Source organism: Aulostomus chinensis, chromosome 13 (assembly GCF_037954235.1).
Source record: "Aulostomus chinensis isolate RoL2024-O1b breed Wild chromosome 13, RoL_Achi_v1.0, whole genome shotgun sequence".
Lineage (NCBI taxonomy): Eukaryota > Metazoa > Chordata > Actinopteri > Syngnathiformes > Aulostomidae > Aulostomus > Aulostomus chinensis.
In genome coordinates this window covers 26,904,192-26,924,224 of record NC_141332.1, presented here as the reverse complement: position 1 = coordinate 26,924,224, position 20,033 = coordinate 26,904,192, and the positions used below count along the sequence as shown (strand labels likewise).

The 20,033-nt window shown below is 49.2% G+C and overlaps 1 protein-coding gene across 2 annotated transcripts; it reads right to left on the bottom strand.

Annotated features, from left to right (window-relative positions):
• Positions 1-5,947: 5,947 nt before the first annotated feature.
• Positions 5,948-17,978, bottom strand: slc25a48 (solute carrier family 25 member 48). 2 transcript variants are annotated; one of them, XM_086222349.1, is made up of 7 exons: positions 17,779-17,978; positions 15,777-15,820; positions 15,552-15,623; positions 14,346-14,598; positions 12,949-13,236; positions 10,981-11,114; positions 5,948-8,547 (listed from the first exon to the last, which is right to left on the bottom strand). In XM_086222349.1, exons 1-7 carry the CDS (start codon positions 17,831-17,833, stop codon positions 8,443-8,445), a joined length of 951 nt encoding a protein of 316 aa, XP_086078475.1. In that variant the 5' UTR covers positions 17,834-17,978; the 3' UTR covers positions 5,948-8,442. The 2 variants fall into 2 exon arrangements, with proteins under 2 accessions (XP_086078475.1, XP_086078474.1); XM_086222348.1 differs by lacking the exon at positions 17,779-17,978 and adding an exon at positions 15,972-16,520.
• Positions 17,979-20,033: the final 2,055 nt, after the last annotated feature.

Here is a 20,033-nt window from a genome sequence, read left to right as displayed (position 1 = left end):
CTCTCTCTCTCTCTCTCCCGCCCCCCCCCCCCCCCCTCCTGCGCACTATTACCTCACAGCCTCCTCGAGACAGGAGCAGCAAGCCTATGTATAGCAAAACACTGGAAACGCTTCAGTGCAGAACCAGAGGAACCACCAGTTCTTTAGGCTGGGCTCCTGCTTTGTTTGTTTTATGGTTCCACATAGAAAGGAGCTGGGAACAACAGGTACCAGGACCAGTGGCTCCTGACCAGGTGTAGCAGCAGTTTTAACTTAACCAAAAAAAGTTAGGGCCATTTGGACCAGGACTAGACCAGGCCTGGGTCCACATGCACAGTTACAGGCAGGTCATGTGACTGGACCAGCCTCAGTGGCCCATGATACCTGAGCAGGTATCAGGAGTGACATACAAGGAGGGCTCCTGTTTCTGGAGGGGTGTTGGCAGGCTTCGGTGCAAGTCTCCACCCACCAGCCTGACATGAGGGCGGAGCCTCCAAGGGAGGCGGAGCACGGAGCCTCACCTGGATCTGTCACATGGACCCTCGCCCCTGCTGTTGTCAATGCAGCATTCAGGTCAATTTAGTAGAAACACACACGCGTGGAGTTTTTCATCGCTCGCTTACTCCGCCCCCTTTGCCACCAGGGTACGCCGCCTGCTCCGTCACAGGGGTCATCAGCTGCATCTTTGAACCTGACAATGAGGAGAACGCTTCAGGACCCACCCCCCCCCCCCCCCCCCCCCACACACACACACAAACTTCGCCATCCTTTCACCTCCGGTGGCCAAATTCTGAGCTGTAGACTTTAAAAGTGGAGCTCAAACTTGAGCCAATGACATCGTGACTTCAGCTCCATGACCTCATCCCTCAGCCGGCAACATTTACGCCGACACTCCTGAGGACCACTAAACTCTTCTGGTTATCATCAAAGCTGCGGATCAAGTCAATTATACGAGTCTCTCCAGTCCAATGAGATATTTTGTCACTCTACTGAAGCTAAACAAACTAGCTTGTTAGCTAAGAGAAGCTGTCAGGTGACGTCGGAGCAGCCGGCGCCTGGAGGCTGCTGCTGCTTTGCCTGGTCTAACACTAATGCACCCATTGTTAAAGTGTCATTAGCAGCCTCATTTATCACAGAGCCCCCCCCCCAACACACACACACACACATGCTGGCCAAACAGATAGACAGGTGCGGCCCCTCTGTGTCTTGCTAACAAGGCTGAATCAGCCGAATGAAGCAAACACGCAACGATCTCACGTTCTGAGTGAAAGACACACAAAAAAAAACAGAAAACGTAGATGAAGGTGAATATTGTTGAGTAACGAAGTGGTTCAGCACATCCAGAGACGGATGTTCCGTAGATGTTCCCCCTGTGTAGGTGGAACCTGCAGGTTCAGTTTTGTTCTCTTGATTTCTCCACACGCTCCACTATTGCCGAGTTTTGATTTCATCACAGAATGATGGAGGCAGATGGAACGGCGTCCTGTTCTCCACCTTCAGAAGCTTCATCGTCACTGGATACAGACAACCTGCTGCAAACAGCAACAAAGTACTCTGAAGTATTTATACGCAGATGTACTGTCAAATCAGCAGGCAGGAAGAACAGTGAAGTGAACTCTGATGTATGTTGGAAGGTTGACACGCGTGAGGCGACTGTAGGCGGTTCATGACAGCGCAGGCACCAGAGTGTAATTGCATTAAGCTGCGTTGCCTGCAAAATAACAAAGTCCTGCTAGTAAAAATGCTAATTAATGTGATTCGGGTCTGTTAGCGTCCCGAGAGCGTTTGGTCTTCAGGTCCGCAGGCCGAGCCTCAGTCCCTCAAAGTTGACCGCCACAGTTGACGGTCGGCGGCTCGATTCTGCACATGAAGAGTCAGAACTTTGTTGACCTCCAGTCTGTTCATCTTCTGTGGGCTAGTTTACTTCCTGTTTGCAGATCAACAGCTTCCTGTCATGAACCAACAGACAAACTCGCTTTGGACGGAATCTCTGGAAGAAACTACCTTTGATTTTATCACGAAAACAAATTCACACCTGAGCCGAATGGACGGGGATGAAAACGGTTTTCCCGAATGAAGTCGATCCTGAAGGAAATCTCATACTGACACTTTTCTAAGCTGGAGACTTTTTTTTTACAGGACCAGATGTGGTTTAAAATGAACAGAGTTCTGATGGAGTCCTGGCCCGTCTGTTGGCGGCTCTGCAGAAGACGAACTGGATTTGAGAGGAGTTACGATTCTAACGGTGTCTCACTCAGACGTGAACAACACTGAATTAGTTTCAGCCCGTTAAACTCGCCGGTGCATCGAGTAGCTCTTCACCATCACCAGTTAGAGGAAAATCCACCTCTTCTATTTAGTTGTAAAAGTCCTGAAGCAGCTGAAAGGATCACAGCTCTTGTCTTGTGAAGCAGATTTTAGTGTTTTTATTGGAACTTTGGCTCTGGACCTAAGTGGGTTCTTCTCTCTGACCCAAATGCTGATGAGAACTGCAGGAAAACAGGCAGGAAGTGAGTGTCTCACCCAGCAGGCCCCATCAATCACTTCCTCACCAACAGTTTACCTGTGTGAGAGTACCAGGTGACCTCTCCTGGCACAGGTCAATCGCTGATCTGGATGCTCGAGGCTAAAAGCTACAGGAGCTGCCGTGCATACAGGCTGCTGCATGCTAACTGGATAGCACTATTGTGCCCTACATAGAACACGTCTAATGAACCAGGTGCAGTGAATCTTGTTTTAGGTCCATCTGGCAGCACTCGGACGGCCAGTCACCCTCACCTGGGCTCCTCCCCCTCGTCTGGGCTCCTCCCCCTCATCTTAGCTCCTTCTACAATCCAACAAGTTTCCCAAAGGCATCGCATCCAATTTGGGGAGCAGCACAAAGGTTTGGATACCAGGACGTTCATAAACATTAGCAGAAGCTGTTAAGACTGTGAAAATCACCCTGGATAGAGCGACAGATGAGGAGGAGGAGGAGGGGAGGGGAGGGAAGTCTTCAGCTCAACACTCGTGTACCCTGGTGCATCATTAACTTTCCTGGAACATCGACTCCTGAGCAGCTTCCACAACAGCTCCTGTATTTCGGGCTGTTCCTGCTACCAGCTCCCCTGATTAGTCCATTAGTCACACACAAGCCCCGCTTTGTCTTCAGGGAGCAAGCCATCGCTCCTGCTTCAATGAACCATCCATCATTCATGTTAGGCACTTTATATTTGGCAGTCCTGCAGAGGAAAACACATGATTCATCGCGGCATCGCTCCTTTCTTATTAACGGCAGAAGAGGAGGAGGACGAGGAAGGGCAGGGGTCAGAGGGAACAGCTTGTCAAAGACACGACAGAAACACCGTGGTGAGTTGTCAGGTGAAGTCCTCGTTGACAAAGTCTTGAATTTGGAAAAATCATGCGACACACACGCAAGAGAAGGACACGCACATCACACTTCTACTGAGTCCAAAAGCTAAAACTGTGGCGCGCCAACAAGAAGTGATGTCTGTCTCCCTACTGGCTCGGAGATCCACGGCAAGCAGGGAAGTTATGAAGGTGACGCGTGGTTTTCATACTCGTCTTGTCTTTAACACTCTCATCTATACGTGCGTGTTTTCTTGACTCGGAGCCATCAACACTTCACCGTCTCCAGGACGAACATTCCTGACTCCCACACTTCAAGTGAAAGCAGTAATCTGTGCGGAGGTCAAAAGCAGATGTGAGAGACCTGAGCAGCTTGTGTTGCTGTCGCTGATGAAGGTTCAGAGCCTGCAGCCTCCCCTCGCCCACCCACACGCAGGCCAGGCCGACTGAAACCTGACCCACGTGTCTCTTCTTCACCTCCATTTATTCAGGAAAACTAGACTGAGCGACATGCTTTTATTCAGCTGCCGTTCAGTGTGCACAACAGTTCCCCATGATGTTTGCCCACATCCTCCATTCAGATATAAAGGTTTCAAAAAGAGATCCACAGAACCATGACACGGTGATCAGCCGGGCAGTTGTGCGTGGAGGCCCCGCTCTGATTGAACTGCTCCTTTTCATGTCCACGTGGCTTCTATGGTCGTACTAAAAAGTTTCTCTCTAAGCAGACGGCGACAGAACCGCAGGTGTTTGCCAGAGGTATTAAAACTCATCGTGACGAAGCCTGAAGCTTAGCGGTGGTGACGTTGAAGTCATGTGACCGTGGTGTCGCTCCTTCATAGGCTAACGTTAGCAACGTTAGCTTAGTGCCGCTTCGGGCTTCCAGCATCATCAGAGTGGCTCATGAGTGAAGATGATCTGGATGAACTGAACCTGTGAGCTGCGGTGAAAATGACAACGTGCTGACAGCCGCTGTTCCGTTTCAAATGCGGTAGAACCAGGAGAAGGTGATTGGTGGTGACTGTTCTCCTGGTAAATTACAGCATTTTGGTCAACAACCAGGAAACCGCGGGTGTGACAGAGCACTGAAGTCTCATCTCACCGATACACTAGGAATCAATGAGGAGAGTCCAGTCAATGCAGCGCTGCAATTACCAGGAGGCGGAAGTGCCCTTTAACAGATCCTCAGACTAATTCAGTCTGACTGCAGCAAATGGACAGGTGGGTCTGATTATCTCACACACACACACACACACACACACACACACACACACACACACACACACACACACACACACACACACACACACACACACACACACGTGCGGGTTGTCTGAAAGCATTAGCATGTGAATGGAGTGACCAGCATCCCCAAGCACATCTGAGCACGGCCGATCAGTGGGATGCAGTGGATTATTGATCATCTGAGCGAAGGCCGGCGAGCTGATGTTTCACCTTCAGCACAGCTGAGGACGGAGGCAGGAAGCCATGGTGACAGGCTGACAGGTGCAGGTGTCTTCTTGGGCCTCAACCATGGAAAGAGTTTGCCCTCGATTTAGTCTTACAGACAGGGTGCTGCTCCTTCCTCCCTATCGTTGATGTCTGTTGTTTCTCCCTTATAAGACTGAAGTGATTGACGATAGTTCAGGGGGAGGAGCTACAGATCTGAATCTGAAAATAAAGACATAACCATCAGGCTCTGCTCCCTGTCTGTAAGACTAGACTGAGGGCTAATAAAGGCCCACCGAGTTTCAGGCTGCTGAAGCCCAGTGTTCTCAGTTTTGTCTGGTGTCACCCTCTTCTGCTTGGCCTAAAAATGGGGATTTTCTCCAATAATTGCTGAGATCATCTCAATGTTTGCAGAGCCGCTGATCTTAAACCTGGTGTGTGTTTGGTTTTGGTGGATCTGCAGTGGAACGCCAGCGCCACCTCTTGGTCACAACGACCACATTCTCCTCGGCCCCAGATGCAGACGCTGAGAGCTGCTTTGCTTTGGATGCAAACCGTAAAACGCAACATTTAAGTTGATGTCTTGAGAGATATTTTCTCTTTGTGTCATACATGATCATCCTTTGGTTTGTTGTTGTTTACTGCTGATATTTTGCCACATTTTCTGCTTTGTGTTGCTATGCTACAGCTGTGGCCATGAAATGCAAATGACACAAATGAAAGACTACAAAAACAAAAATCACAAAGACAAATCACCAGATTTTTACATTTCCACCTGCTAAAATGGAATCAAAGGGCAATAAAAAGCCTGATACTTCTGATTCTTTCTCAGATTTCTTTGGACGCTTTGAACGCAGAAACAGGATCAGATTAAAAAAAACAGCTGCCTGAATGGAAGCTGTGAAACACCGCCATCTAGTTGTCACTGTACACCATTGCAGTCCGCGTCAGGTGAGTGCAGCAGTGAACCCTGTCGTCTCAGACTCTTATCAGCTGTCTGCAGGAGCGCAGCCAACAGATCCCCACCTCCTCCAATCAGGCGCTGCTACAATCAACTCTGAACTGCAACATGTGTCAACATCATTATCTGACCATCACTCCAGATCACATGACTCGCTGTCACGAGTTGTTATTCTGAGAGGAGCAGACGCAGAGAAGCAGCAGGCCCGGCGATGTGTGTATGAGCTTTATTTATGTACAGTTAGACACTCGTGTCTCTCCACCACCAGGAATGGTAGTTGACATCTCAACAAGTACTTTCATCAGAAGAAAACAACATTTCAAATGAAACTATACAAGTCTGACGGCGAGCGCCGACGTCTCTGCCGAGCTCTTCGTTCCACGAGGAGGAAGACGTGAAAACTGATCAATATATTCAAACATGTGTCCCTTCAATTCTTTAGATCTGTAAAAACAATCACGCTGCCTGAGTATCGATTTCAAAAAGTGAATATCTCATTTTAGAATGAAACCTCATTTGTGCTATGCTATGCTCACCTGCTTTAATATCAAAGCTGCTGATGCGAAAAAGCAATCATGTAACTGTGCTGCATTCTGCTATGATAAACTTGTGCTTATGTTAATATAAAGTTAAAATTAACATGTAAACTTTTCTTAATATAAGAAACACACAAACATGTACAAGAGGAGGGTAACATGGGACTCACGTACGCGCCGGAAACGCTCACCGTGACTTTTGAGCACAACGCAGGACTTCCAGCTCACTGGATCCCGTCCAGCTCAATTAGGTGAAACAATACCAGTTGCATCTTTTTGATTCAGGTACAAACAAGAAAACAGCAAATAAACACAGACTGATCAAGAAGACACCAACAAAAATATTAAAATTCACATCCGTGTGGAAAAATGTCACAGCTTTCAAAGGTGCGTTCACGCCAGCTTTCAACATATTTCTTCATCCTAGATATTTGTTCACACTACAATATTTTAGTCTCGATTTTCCAGACAAAAATCATCCAGAGCGCCTTGTGGTGCCATTGCCATCAGCACGGTACTGGAACCCATGCATGGATGTGCTAGCAAGGAGGCTAGCGCCTCCGGTACCAGCACCAGGTGCTCCCATCCATCCATCCGGCTTTTGCCTGCCATGGAAACTGGTTTAGCTGCACTCCATCTCTCAAAGCGTGCAGTGGGTGCTGATATTTTCAGTTCCGCTCTGCACGGATGTAAACACAACACACGTGAAGGTGACCATTTGAGGCCCACTTCAGGCACTTCTGGTTTCAGACGCATAACTCGTCTACTTGAGGTGAGAAAGGCGTCAGTCGCCTTGTTTAAAAACCATGCACACGTGCAGCGTGAAACGTTAGAAAGGTGGTGGGTCGGGGTTTAGTGGCACATCGGGCCCTGCTGGCTACCGTTGGGCCCTGCTGGCTACCGTTGGGCCCTGCTGGCTACCGTTGGGCTCTGCTGGCTACCGTTGGGCCCTGCTGGCTACCGTTGCTGCCCAGTTTTTCATCCATTCTTGGTACAAAACTGTTTCCCATCTGTTTTGGTGAGTAAAAGTGAGAGTTTGAGACCAAAGAGAGCAGACGGGACGCATCCTGGTGACTGATACTCGGCCATGTAAACACGACGACTTCAAGATTCCTGACAGGAAGTTGCTTAGTGTGAACTTTAGAAAAATCGTTCATGAAGATTTGATAAAACTAAATTAGTTAACTGGTGAAATATTCATGTTGACATGACGCTCACGCTGCATCACATAGGGAAGCCTCGGGCGCTGCAGCACGTCCTCCCCCATGAGGACGCCAGGTGACTGGTGCTGGTTGGGGGCGGTGGGCGTGCTGGTTATTTGTGGGACTGATGACCTGTGCTGACTAAATCGTTCATATAGGTATGATTTTTGAACTTGACTGCTATTTATTTATTTATTAACAATATATTTATTTTAATGTTGATTTCATGCAGGGCTTGGGTGTACTTCATTCAACTTCAAGTAAAAGGCAACATGAATATTTCCTGTCACTGGCTGCGTCCGGTCTCGGTAGTATTTCGTTCCCCAACGCAGTGAATTCACCATTGTTGTACCCACAACATCCCACTTACAACGTGAAGCGTGACGGTCAATAAGAAGCATTTTTGACATAAATAGTTCTTCTTGATTACGGGCAAATCAAAATTCGCTCTGAGTCATTTTATTTTGTAAAATGCTCTCAAACCAGGCAGGAAGCTGCTGGTATGAGCGCTGGATGCTGATTTTGTTGTATTTTTGTTCTATTTGAGGCTGTAAGGCAGCTAAAACGAACAGGGACACGCCCCAGAACGGGTTTTCAGAGACCAGGTCAAGCATTTGGGGACAGCCATGACGGACAAGACCAGTTAGCATCTACCTCAGCTGCTGAGGTGTTGGCTTCTCCTGGTTTATGATCGTCCCTGGTTGCATCCCACCTCAGACCCTTTTGGCACTCACACACTTCATATCTGAGACTGTCACTCAAACATACGGTAGCTCAAAATGCTACTAGCACAAACACGTTGCGTCTCCACAGAAGTTTCCTCCTCAGGACCACGTGGTGGCTGCCATGTCCTGATGCTTCCCCACCTCCCAGGGAAGCCCATCACTACTGAGTCCAGCCACCAGTCCCTCCTCACAACTCACTGAGAGACAGAACAGTTCCTTCACCACCCGAATCTGCCTTCATCCTACAGACTCCTGAAGAACTGCAGGGAGAGTTCGTAGGTCAGGAACATGGTGGCGCTCATCGGAAAGCCTCGAATCGCGTTCACCGATGCACCACGAAAGAAAACCTGCACAGAGAGAAAAGCAGACATCAGTTTGCTTTTTATATTGAAGAATATATGCTAACATGAGCTAAGCTAATCAGCTCCTAGCCCTGACTAGCCTGAACCCACAGACTCCAGTTTACATTTTGGCCTCTGGCCAGATCTTAAAGTGATACTTCAGTGTGTTTCGTCTTTCAAGCGCTCACTAACAGGAGTCTTGAGCTCTGGAGCCAGAAGGACTCAACGCGGCAGGCTCGGTGTTGAAGGTAGAGAGCGGTTACCTGAGCTGCCCTGTAGCGCGGCTCCACAGACCGCCATACCAACGAGTCCGCTTACACGGCAGAGAAACTAGTCAACAGTCACAGTATCCTCCTCTCAGTGCTTCCAGCTCCACCACTAACCGCTGCACCTGTATCCAGGTTGCCTCCAGCAGCTGACACACAGGGCTCACAACTAACGACTCACAGCGAGGAGAGCAGACGCTCCATGCCGCCTTCGACCTACAGCCAGAGCCCCACAGACGGAGCGCTGGCAGGGGACAGGCGAGAGGCGTGAGGCAGAGACCAGAACGAGCTCCACCTTGAGCCTGCTGCTGGTGACGCCACAGCGCTGCTACAACGCACATCACCAATAAAGAAGCGACGCCATGCAGTGCCTCTGTTTCCTTGCTGTTGGTGTTTCAGCTGATCTTCCAGCTGGTGGGGAGGTGCAGCGATCCATGCTGGGGTAAATGTTCTCTGGGTTCACCTCAGCACAGACTCCTGCTCCTCCAGCTAGTGGATTTAAGCAAATCCTGGTACTTCAGCATTTGATCTGCCAGTTTTGAGAAGCCAACAACCTGACAGAGGAGCACAAAATCAATGAATCAAGTTTTCAGTTTTAGCATGAAAAGCATCTCATTGCTGCTCTGCGGCGTTCAGCCGTGCATCTGCTCCTCATCCTCCTGTAATCTCACCTGAGGCCCAGTTTTTTTTATGGCTACGCTTGTATTTCCTGTAGCAGCCGCGCTTCCAGGCCTCCATGACTCTTCAACGCATGACAGCAGAGGCAAGATGGAGGGAGGGGGGGTGCTATCTACTGGCTTCAGGGGAAATTCTCCTGTAATACTCCGACTTATTGATCCGGCTAGCAACTGCCGTCCAGTTCACTTCCTCTGAACACAAGTGACCTTCTCCTATTGATCACATGACCTTCAGGTTTGTAAGTGAGGCTGTTCCATTCCCTGCAGACCTGAACTCCACCTTGTATAACCTCTGGCGTGATGACACGAATGGAACCTTGAGTGAAACCTCACTATTGGCTTTTGTAGCCTGGAATTGTTTTTTTTGAAAGAACAATGGTTCTCATCTGGTTTCGTTCTTCCTGCTGCATGCATGGTTGTTCTGGTTCTGATCTGTGGTCCAATGGCAGAATCACACGGTTCTGGAACACTCCAGGGGATTTGAATTCTGAGAATTCACTTTGACTCTCATCCAGTCAGTTTCCTCTCATTTCACCAAACCATATTTTTTCATCTGATGAGTTTCGAGGACATTTAAAACATTTGTAATAAGTAAAACAACATTTTGGCAATTATGGACCCTGATATGAAACGACCATCTACTTAAAAACATGCCCTCCCCATGCGGCCTGCAGCCCGGCTCGTGTATCAGTTGAGCATCAGTTTCCTCTGTCTGCATTCTTCTGGACCGAGACCTCAGATGCATTTCCTGGAAACTGGTTTCTCTCACTCGTCCGTCCTACTGTAGATGCATTTCTTTGGTGTCTCTGTAACTTTCTTCCTCGTGTTGCTCTGAAGCGCTACACCCGCCACCGCTACCGCCACCGCCACCGCCACAGAATCGTCAATAGGATCAGTTCTGATCAAAGTAGTTGACGGTGCTACAAAGGACGAAGCTCAGCTCCGTTGGGGCAATGAGCAGAAATCAGTCTGCAGACCGAAGTTTTTATCTAAATACTCTGAATGCAGACTGTCTCATGTGATACTACAATGTATCTGCAGCACAGAGGGAGTTCTCATCTCCAGGCCAGAGGGAGTAGCGCAGTGACTCTCCAGTGTGATATTTACATCGAAAAAAACTAACAAAATATGAAACTGCTGCTGACCACTGAGACTTTTCCAGGAATTTCAAGCCAAACTCGTTGAATCAGAGACCAAGGAACCAGACGTTCTACAACACAAACTTATTTCGGGGTACCAGGACTCATTCTGATGCTCTATGTGACAGCAGGACAGCCCGGACTAGTGCTGTTACACCTGAACTAATTGGTCCCAGGCCTGAGTTCCAGGGATCCGTGAGTTGTATGTCAACCGCCATCATCCAGCTCTATCCTTCCTGACCAGCTTTGGTGGGATCCATCTTTAGGGATTTCTGGACGAGTCCCAGTTGATGGAGTCGCACGGACGCTCTGAGGCCCCCCACCCTCATGCTTCGACTGGGAGCCTGTGGTTCTCACCTGTGCTCCCTCCGTCTTGTAGCTGTGGATGATGCATTGTAGGATCCCCTTGTACTTCCTCTGCAGTTGCGCGTCGGCCTGCATCCGGCTCTTCACCACGTCGGCTGGCGTGGCCGTGACCCAGGAGATGGACCCTGAAGCAGAAGAGGTTTGTGTTTGTGAATGAAATCTTCAGTTGCAATGCAAAATAAATGTTCAATAAAACAATCATGAAAAGAGGGAGTGGTTGGTTGTGAGGGAAACGCGACCATGTCAGCAGGCACTGCGTTCATAAAGTGTTAACGTGGCTGTTCAGGCCGGACTGAGGTTCCACTCAGAGGCCTGACTTGCTCAGAGGTGCTGTTTATTCTTCTTCATGTGTCTGATTGATTGCAGGGTATCCACATCCAGGCCTCAGTGATTTATAGCCAACAGCTGATTTTACATTTCTCCTCAGCACGTTTTCACTCCGTCACGTGCTCGCTGCCGAAGTCTGCAATCGACTCTACTAGCGCCTCTCAAGAATTTCCAAATCACACTTTCCCGTCCCTCCTCCACGCACACAGCTCACCGGGCCAAACCGCCCCTGACCCACATCTCTGCACAGTTAGAAGGAATTCCACTACACGAGCCTCCCAGCTGGCTGGTCCTTTAAGCATGAGATCCAGCATGCACTCTGAGACCCACTCGACAGGAGCCCAGCAGAGCTCACGGCTCCAGTAAACACAGCTGAGAGGAGCTGCGACGCTGCAGGTTTTCAGTCGGCCGATGAGAATCTTTCTCGATCCGTTTCAAATGAAGATCAGAAGAAGTTAAGAAGGTCAAGAGAAGTAGAGTGAAAGCTCCTCAGAGCCATTTCACTTCAATTCAAACACCGAGTTTCTTTCACAAGAAAGAACAAATAAACTCACCAGTCAGAAATGCAGATTTCTCCTCATCTGAAAACATTTCCTGTCGCTGCGCTGAGAAACACTTTTAAACTTCCTGGTAACTGTTGGCAGCTGTTGCTGCTACATGAGAAAGGAAGTACTTAGAAAACTGGAATCAATCATCCATCCATAATCCATCCATCCATTTTCTATACTGCTTATCTGTTAAGGGTCACGGGGGAGAGGGGGGGGCTATCCCAGCTGGCATTGGGTGAGAGGTGGGGTTCACCCTGAATGCGTCACCAGTTGCAGGGCCATCAAGAGCAATCAGGAATTCAGTATCTTGCTCAAGGACACTTGGAGATGGTCACCAGGGGAAGTGGGGATCGAACCAGCGATCCTTCAGTTGCTAGACGGCCACTCTACCTCTGAGCCACGCCGGCCCCTGGAATCAATCAGTTATATAAAAAAACAAACTCCAAACATGTGGGAGCTGACAGAGCCGGGAGACTCTGACTGGAAGCCAACGTGCTGTTCAAACATGGAAACCTGTGTTGGATAATTACAGCCGTTAACTAATTAGCTCCATCATGACGCACTGGTGGAGGCGTTTACGAGCCACAGCTCATCGCTCTGCTCCGTCTGTCACTCAAACATGCTGGGACTGCTCGTGAACCGCCACCGCTGCCACGCCAGGCGAGCAGGGTCACCCTCAACACTCTCCTGGAGCGAGCATCATCACGTGTGTAATCAGTTCAGAAAAACAACTCCACGCATGAAACGAGCCATCAAAGATCTGCATGGATGTTAACCACATCACTGGCCCAGCAGGTCCCTCGAGAGAAAAGAATCTTATTTACTTTAAAACCTGAATGAGACCAATCTGTCAGCTGACTTGATGTCCCACTCAACAGTCGGATCTGGTGTTTGCTCGTCTTCCTTCCTCCACTCCTACCGGTCTCAACCAAACACAGTTTTTCAGCCGAAGCTCGTGATGAATGCCCCTCCTGCGGTGATGTCATATGGTGTCCCTCCTACGGACATACCGAGCTCAGACAGCGCTGACTAAAGCGTGTCCCTGTTTCCTTCCTCTTGGTTCCTTCCTGGAACCCACTCTCACCTGCGAGGCCCCCGGCCAGCCAGATGGAGCAGGGGTTGGGGCTGGATGTGGCGTCCGGCTTCAGGAGGTCACAGAAGATGGAATAGGGGATGAAGTAGAGTGTGTATCCTGGGACGTCCCTCAAGATCATAGCCCCGGCCCCCCTGTACAGACCCTGGAGGCCCTCGGTCTGTAGGATGCTGCTGATGCAGTGGATGGGGCCCCGGTAGAGTCTCTGGTTGGGCATGTGGACGGAGCGCAGGTCGATGTTGGTGCCCGTGGAGACGTTGCCGGCTAGCTGGAGGTTCTCTGGAGGCAAGAGGCAATCAGAGATGATTGACAGGTGCATGCAACAAGCGGATGCTTGGCATCACATCAAAGAAAAACTTCCATGTTCCATAAACTTCCGAACAAATGATTTCTGCCACCAAGCACCATTTTACTGCCTCTTTAACTAAAATCTGTTGCGTCTCAATGAACTGAGCGGCTGCTAACGGCCTCGTGGACACAGTTTGGGTGAATGGAGGTCGGAGGTCACGAGTACCACAGCAATGAGTTACTAGATTATTCTGACATAAACAGACGAGCTAACGACAGGCCATAAACAGGTAAAAGTAATCATTGTTCCACGTGCACGCTCACCTCGGGGTTCAAAGTTCAAACAAGTGCGACCAGAAGGCGACCTCCTGACATCCTGCACTAATGCTTTCAAACACGGTGATTTACATCAACCAATCATCAGAATTTCAGTCCTATTTTTCTCACTTTTATAACGACATTAATTTCAGTATGTAAAGAAAACGAACGACTAACCCTAATGACAGGAACGCCACTATGTAGCAGCTGTAACGAATACAAAAGATTGATGAGGTCCATAAGGTTCGTTATGGGGGTTCAACGCGTAAAAGCAGCAAAACAGTCTCTGCAATTGATTCTAGCATGAGAAGAAAGCCTGAAATCCTGAGATTAATGTGATGTCACAGCTAGAAAGCTTTGGTGGGGGGGTTGGGTACCTCACTTTCACCAGATCCAGAACCAGCCAAGTCAGAGAAGAGGCGGGTCCTGGATTCTTTTATGGTGTTGTTTGTTTCCTGGTTTTGTTGGTTTCATAACTTTGTTTGTTTGCTGGTTTTGTTGGTTTCAGAATATCTTGCACCACGGGAATCAAAAAGACATCCACCGTGATTAGAACGGCATGTCTTGTTGGCCTGTCCTGGAGAGCTTTCTGCCAAAGATCTGGGACTTACAGACAGAAGTCTGTCTGTGTGTGTGTGTGTGTGTGTGTGTGTGTCTAGAAAACAGTTGGATACACACCCTCACACACACCACATAGTGAGAGTGTGTGGTTTTTCTTCGCTCTGCTGCTCTAAAGGAAACAAACAAAACCCCAAACAGACGAAGGAACCGTCCCGATGTACCTGAGAGCACCGCCTGCGTCTGCATTTGCAGTCTGATCTTGACCAGGTCCACGGGGGCCCCCAGGCCCACCGACATCAAGCCCGTCAGCATGCTGGCCACTGTCAGATCCAGCATGCCGCAAGGATGCCGCCCATCACCATAGCGATACTTGCTAATGAACCTCTGTGTGTTGCTGAAGAAGCCAAAGACCACAGAGTTGTAGAGGGTGATGCTGGCCAGCGGGAACGACATGCCCTTAAAGAATCCCACAGCCTGGGAGAGACAGAACAACAGAGCCCAGCAACAGAACCAATGAAAAACACATTCAGCTGCAGGAAGAGACAATAAAACGTCAAACTATTCAGGCCGGAGGAAGCTCAGGGCCACGTAGCTGAAGTTCTGGACGGCGTGCTGGCAGGGGGGTGGGGACGGGGGCTGGAGGGGGGCGGGGCAGGTCACAAATATTTACTCTTCAGCACAGATGTTGGAACCATCTGACTGCTGAGGGAAGGAACCGAATGATCTGGTTTCTCTTCTGACTGATGCAGGTGTGCGTGTGTCTGGGAGCGGCCATTTTAAGATTTCATGACTTTCCCAGGTTTTTCTGTGACTTTAAGGACTCCCTCACAACTCATGTTTCCTCTCCACCGCCTCACTTTAATCTTCTAGAAAAAAACCCCAGGAGCTCGGGACGACTTCTGAGCCTGATGTGATTTTAGAGTCACTGATTAGCGATGCGGCGTCACGGTGGTGAACGTTGGTGCTGGACTGAAAATGGAGCCCGTTTCTGTTCACTGGGCTCCGGGTCTGAAGTCGTGTGACCATGTAGAAGTAGAAGGCTAATTAAACAAATAACTCACTTTATTACAGAATATTCAACACTGTCTTAAATGACCATTTCAGGAATGCTCAATTATGACAAAATAAAATAGCGATACACAAGGCGGAGGAGCTGGAGCTCCCCCTGCTGGACTCACTACGTGACACCGTTTCTAAATCACTACTGTCATCGCTTTCTGCATTTTATGTGCTGTTACATGTTTTTTAATATCAGCGTACAGAAGAAAATCTGTGCCCATGATAGGCCGATATGTTTTACAGAGAGGTCAAAGGTCAGAGCCGTTTTTGTTTTGAATGGCACGTTCCTGTCTGCTGGCTGTGGAGACCTCCAGCTCTTTCTTCGTGTTTTCAGAGTGAGCGGCTGGTCGAAGGTGCTTCATGCTCACCGTTTCCTTCCTGTAGATGGTGAGAACACAGTGGAATGTGTTCTTGTAGCCTTTTCCAGCCTGGAGACGCGTCTGAACAAAAGAAATCAAACAGGGTCATAAACAGCCAAAGACCCCCCCCCCCCCCGGCGTTGACTCAAACACGAAGTTACGACAGGAGAAGAGTTTAGATGGTAGAAGGGCGATGAACCCCTCAGGAGGGAGAGGGCAGGTGGTCAGATTTACCTTGACTGTGTCAAGCGGGTGACCCACAACCACACTGGAGGCTCCTGCAACCAGAGAAGAGAGAGAGAGAGAGAGACAGAGAGAGAGAGTCAGCTCTATTAGCCCCCATTCCTGAGGAAAGTCGTTCCGTTTATTAAAAAGTTTTATGATGTCACAGACAAAGATTCCACGTAAACAAAAGATGCATAAACACGCCTGAGAGTCGTTCTGATCCTCCAGGGGGCGACGTGTGAAAGGAGGCTGGCCTGGGTGCTACCACCATGGGGCCCCGGGACAAATAAGCCATTGTGACCTCATTAACCCCGAGTTCCCAGCACGCCGTGTCCCATCAGCTCTTAATACCCGTCCAGCACAAACAGAGCACGACACATGGCGACTTATACAACATACAGTGCCAGGAAGCAACCCGCCAGTCGACAGGAAGAGAACGTCTGAACTCAGCATCCACACGAGAGAGAATCTTTAAACTGGAAACTCTAAGACTCAGTAGACGTTTGAACCTGAGGTAGACATTTGCATTCTGCTGTTGCCAGTTTCACTCCAGCTGCTGCTGTTGGTTGAACAGGCCGAGCAGAAGGAGAGCGTTTCAGCTGGTCGAGTGCCGCACAGCGAACCGGACTCTTGACCTCAGTCGAGGAGGACAATGATATTTTTTGACACAAGTATCATTGATCCCAGATCCAACCATGAGAACAAGAAATCTCTGAGAGAACGTTCCTGCCATCCTGTCGTGTGCCCGGCCGCTGCCTCAAGGGGGCGCTGCCTCTGAAGTCTGCACTGAGATGACAGACATGACAGACTACAAAGCTCAGACGCCTCTGAAGAAGTTGACAGGAAGACGGAGATCAAAGTCAGAGAGTCTCTGTGACATCACACCCCATGGCCCGCCCCCGATTTTTAGTGTCAAGCAGCGATGCGAACCCAGAATCCCAGCCTGGCGTTCGTCCACTTAAACGTTTGTTCCCATCAGAATTAAAAAACTGGATTCCTGGTTTTGGGTTGGTTGGTGTAATGGTGCAGCACAAAAGCTTCCCCACAAGATACTTAGAATCAGGACTCCGCCGCGCGGCCTGGATGACCCGTCAGACCATCCAGGGCCAGAACATCAGTCAATACTCCATGACCCGACTCGATTAAGCAACATATTTATTTAGCGCTTCCTCATCCGGCTTTTTCTGGAGTCCCGTTTGTCAATGATCAAATACGAGGCCGGGGGGGTTCTCCTCTGCTCCACCTCAACTGCACTTGCTGTTCCGCCAGTTTTCTCGCATAAATAAATAAAGACTCACTGACTCTACATTTTGTCACGGATGCATTTGAATCTGATTGTGGCGGCGGATGACTTGAGTCAAGGGAGCCAGCTCCGTCTTAGAGCCTCAAACAACTCAACTGAGGTACCAAGTTGGACTTCCTGGACTAAAATACGTGAGTTTACTCCATCATGGCCTCAAAACTGTGGGTTTCCTCATTCCTGCTCAGGACGACGCACAGCTGAGGTTCACTGGATTATTCAGTTCACATTTGTTCTCTCGGCTGTGTTTCCGTCAACTTCTCTCTTAGCCTCAGAGGTGAAATCAAGGCTGAAGCTCCTCACTGAGCCAGTCGGCTCGTTTCACTGTCACCGGTGTGGAGCAGCAGCCCCTGAGGTCTGCCTGGGTTGATTGGTGCTCTGGATGTAAACTGGCTTCTTTTCTTTTGGAGCCCTGCAGCAGAGCAGCAACATGACCCCTGGGTGAGGGGCTTTTGTTGACGTGTTCCACTCCTGCAGCAGCAGCGCCCCTAGTGGACACTCAACACCCCGCCGGCTCAGGTCCGCACACCCGCTATTGTTCAACATGCATCTGGCCACTTTTCAACCTCCTGTTTCATCTTGATTCAGTAAAAAAACACCACCAGCACGCGAGGGCCCACCGAGCCCTGCAGCCCCCCCACCCCAAAACACCATGACCCCCGACCCACCGGAGCCCCTCACTACACAACAGCCTGCTGACGACTCACTCACCGCCGATCCATCCCGCGATGAAATCATCCATCCGAAAGCTCTTGGAGGACTGCATCTCCCCCGCGACTCCCTGCTGCCAGGCCGACCAGCTCAGTGACTCCGAGGAGCAGAAACGAACCTCCGAACTGAGGAATGCAGCGAGCAGATGAGTTTATGTTGGTGTGTGTGTGTGTTTGTGTGTGTGTGTGTTTGTGCCTGCTATGATTAGAGAGCCCGCAGCAGGTTGAATTCAGTGACCAATCAGAGCCGGGATGTGATCTGAAGGGCCAATCAGGACTGAGCTGTGCTGAGGGAGAAGGCAGCAGCAGCCAATGGGAGGCGGCCATGGAAATGAGCCATGAGGACAGAAAAATACCCCCCCCCCCCCCCCCCCCCCCCCAGAACCGGGACCCTCCTGGTCTCATTCAGCCCTTCAGACATATTTGCACCCGTAAATTTCCATGACGTTTTCACGTCAGGAGGCACGTGTCACAACCCTGCGTTCCCTGAGACTTCCTGTACACAATCAAAGAAAGAGTACACAATTTACCATCCAGCAACCATCACTAACTGTTGGCTCTGGAATCGAGGCAAACCATCAGAAGTTCTCTCCGGGTCTCCGGGTCTCTCCACACACAGCTATCAACATGTGCCTGACACCAAACTATGACAAACATTCAAATCATTCTTTAGAAAACAGCGATCAGAAATGTTCATTAACTCAATCGTTAACTCAATCGTTAACTCAATCATTAACTCAATCGTGAAGTGTCACCTGCTTCGTCGGGGTGGGATTTCTTTTCCTGCTTAAATCTCTTTAACGGTGGAGGCCTGAGAAGGTTGTGCGATGGTTCTGGACCTGATGAGTCACGAGGGACGTTCTCTCCTGGGGTTTTCATCCATCACTCACTACATTTATTGACATTTAATTGACAGCTTGTCAGATTTGAAAGACACTCCGTGCGTGTCTACTTTCTTCTTTTCGCACAGTTTTTGTCCTCAAAAGACACAGTAGAGGGGTGACCGTGTTTGTTTTTCTCCTGGTGTTTGTGTGTCTGTCTGGTTTAGGTATTACATGTTAGCTATCAGGAACCCTCCTACTGCTGCCCTTGACCAAGTCACTGACCTCAGAGCAGCCTCGGTCGCCGACCGTTACACTGTTTAACAGTTTGGAACACGCCAGGACAAACGTGGCCACAGGGTCGAAGAACAAAGCTTCTCCTCACTTGGAAAACAAAACGCCTCCAAATTGTGTTTGTCTTGTGTTTTGGTTTGTAAGAACATATTTCTGAGAAGCAGAGGCCCCGCCCTCCTCAGAAACACCCCCCCCCCCCCTCACTTCACATCTGATTCGTGTTTTTTTTTGCACGGAAATGGAAAATTTTAAATGAGAGTTACAAAGGTCACAATTCTGCCAAATTGTGTCATTGTTTTATAGTTTTACAAACAAATATGATTCATGTTGAAGATGTTTAGGGTCACGTGGTTGTTTTTTATTTCAAAAAACGTCTGATCCGTGTCATCTGCAGCATGCAAGCTGCTAAATAGATCTCATCACTTTGTTGTTATTGTAAAATTGCACGATGCGACTGTCATGATGCTAAGTGTCCATAAACAAAGTTAATGTTTCAGGGATGGTCGTCCTCCTCCTCCTCCTCAGACAAACCCAGCTCCACCCTCATGATAAGACACTGATAACAATGTTTCACGCTGTGGAAAATTACCAGAGAAACGAACACAGCCCTTCCTCTGAGGCTGATTCCGTCCCTTCTTTCATTTCTCTGTCTTCATCCTTGTTTACAGCAAATTCAAGTCCCCAGTCACTCTTCCTTTACCCTGCCAACACACTTTTGTTACCTTGAAGCAGGTTTTGCTCCTGATGGAGGAGCAAAAGTATTCATTAAAGAAGTATTTTACCACTGGAAAGACGGTCTTTCCAGAAAACTGTACAAACATGTTTGATATTTGCTACTGGAGAAAAGAGGCTGCAGTCGACCCGCTGTGTTCCGATGCCTCCCGCAGGTCGCACTGCTGAGGGAATCTGCTGATGGTGTGGAGATTTAGAGGAAGGAGGTCCTCTGGTGCTCTGGTAGGAGTGCAGCAGCCGGCAGTCAGGACCAAGAGCCGGGCTCTGAGCGGTGGCTCTGGGCGCAGCATGGAGGGACGTTCAACCCCGAATATTCCAGTAAAACCTCATCCGCCTGGAACATCGAACAACTTCCCTCCTGAATAAACATAGACATTCACCACTGATTCAGTCAAGCAAAATCCTCATC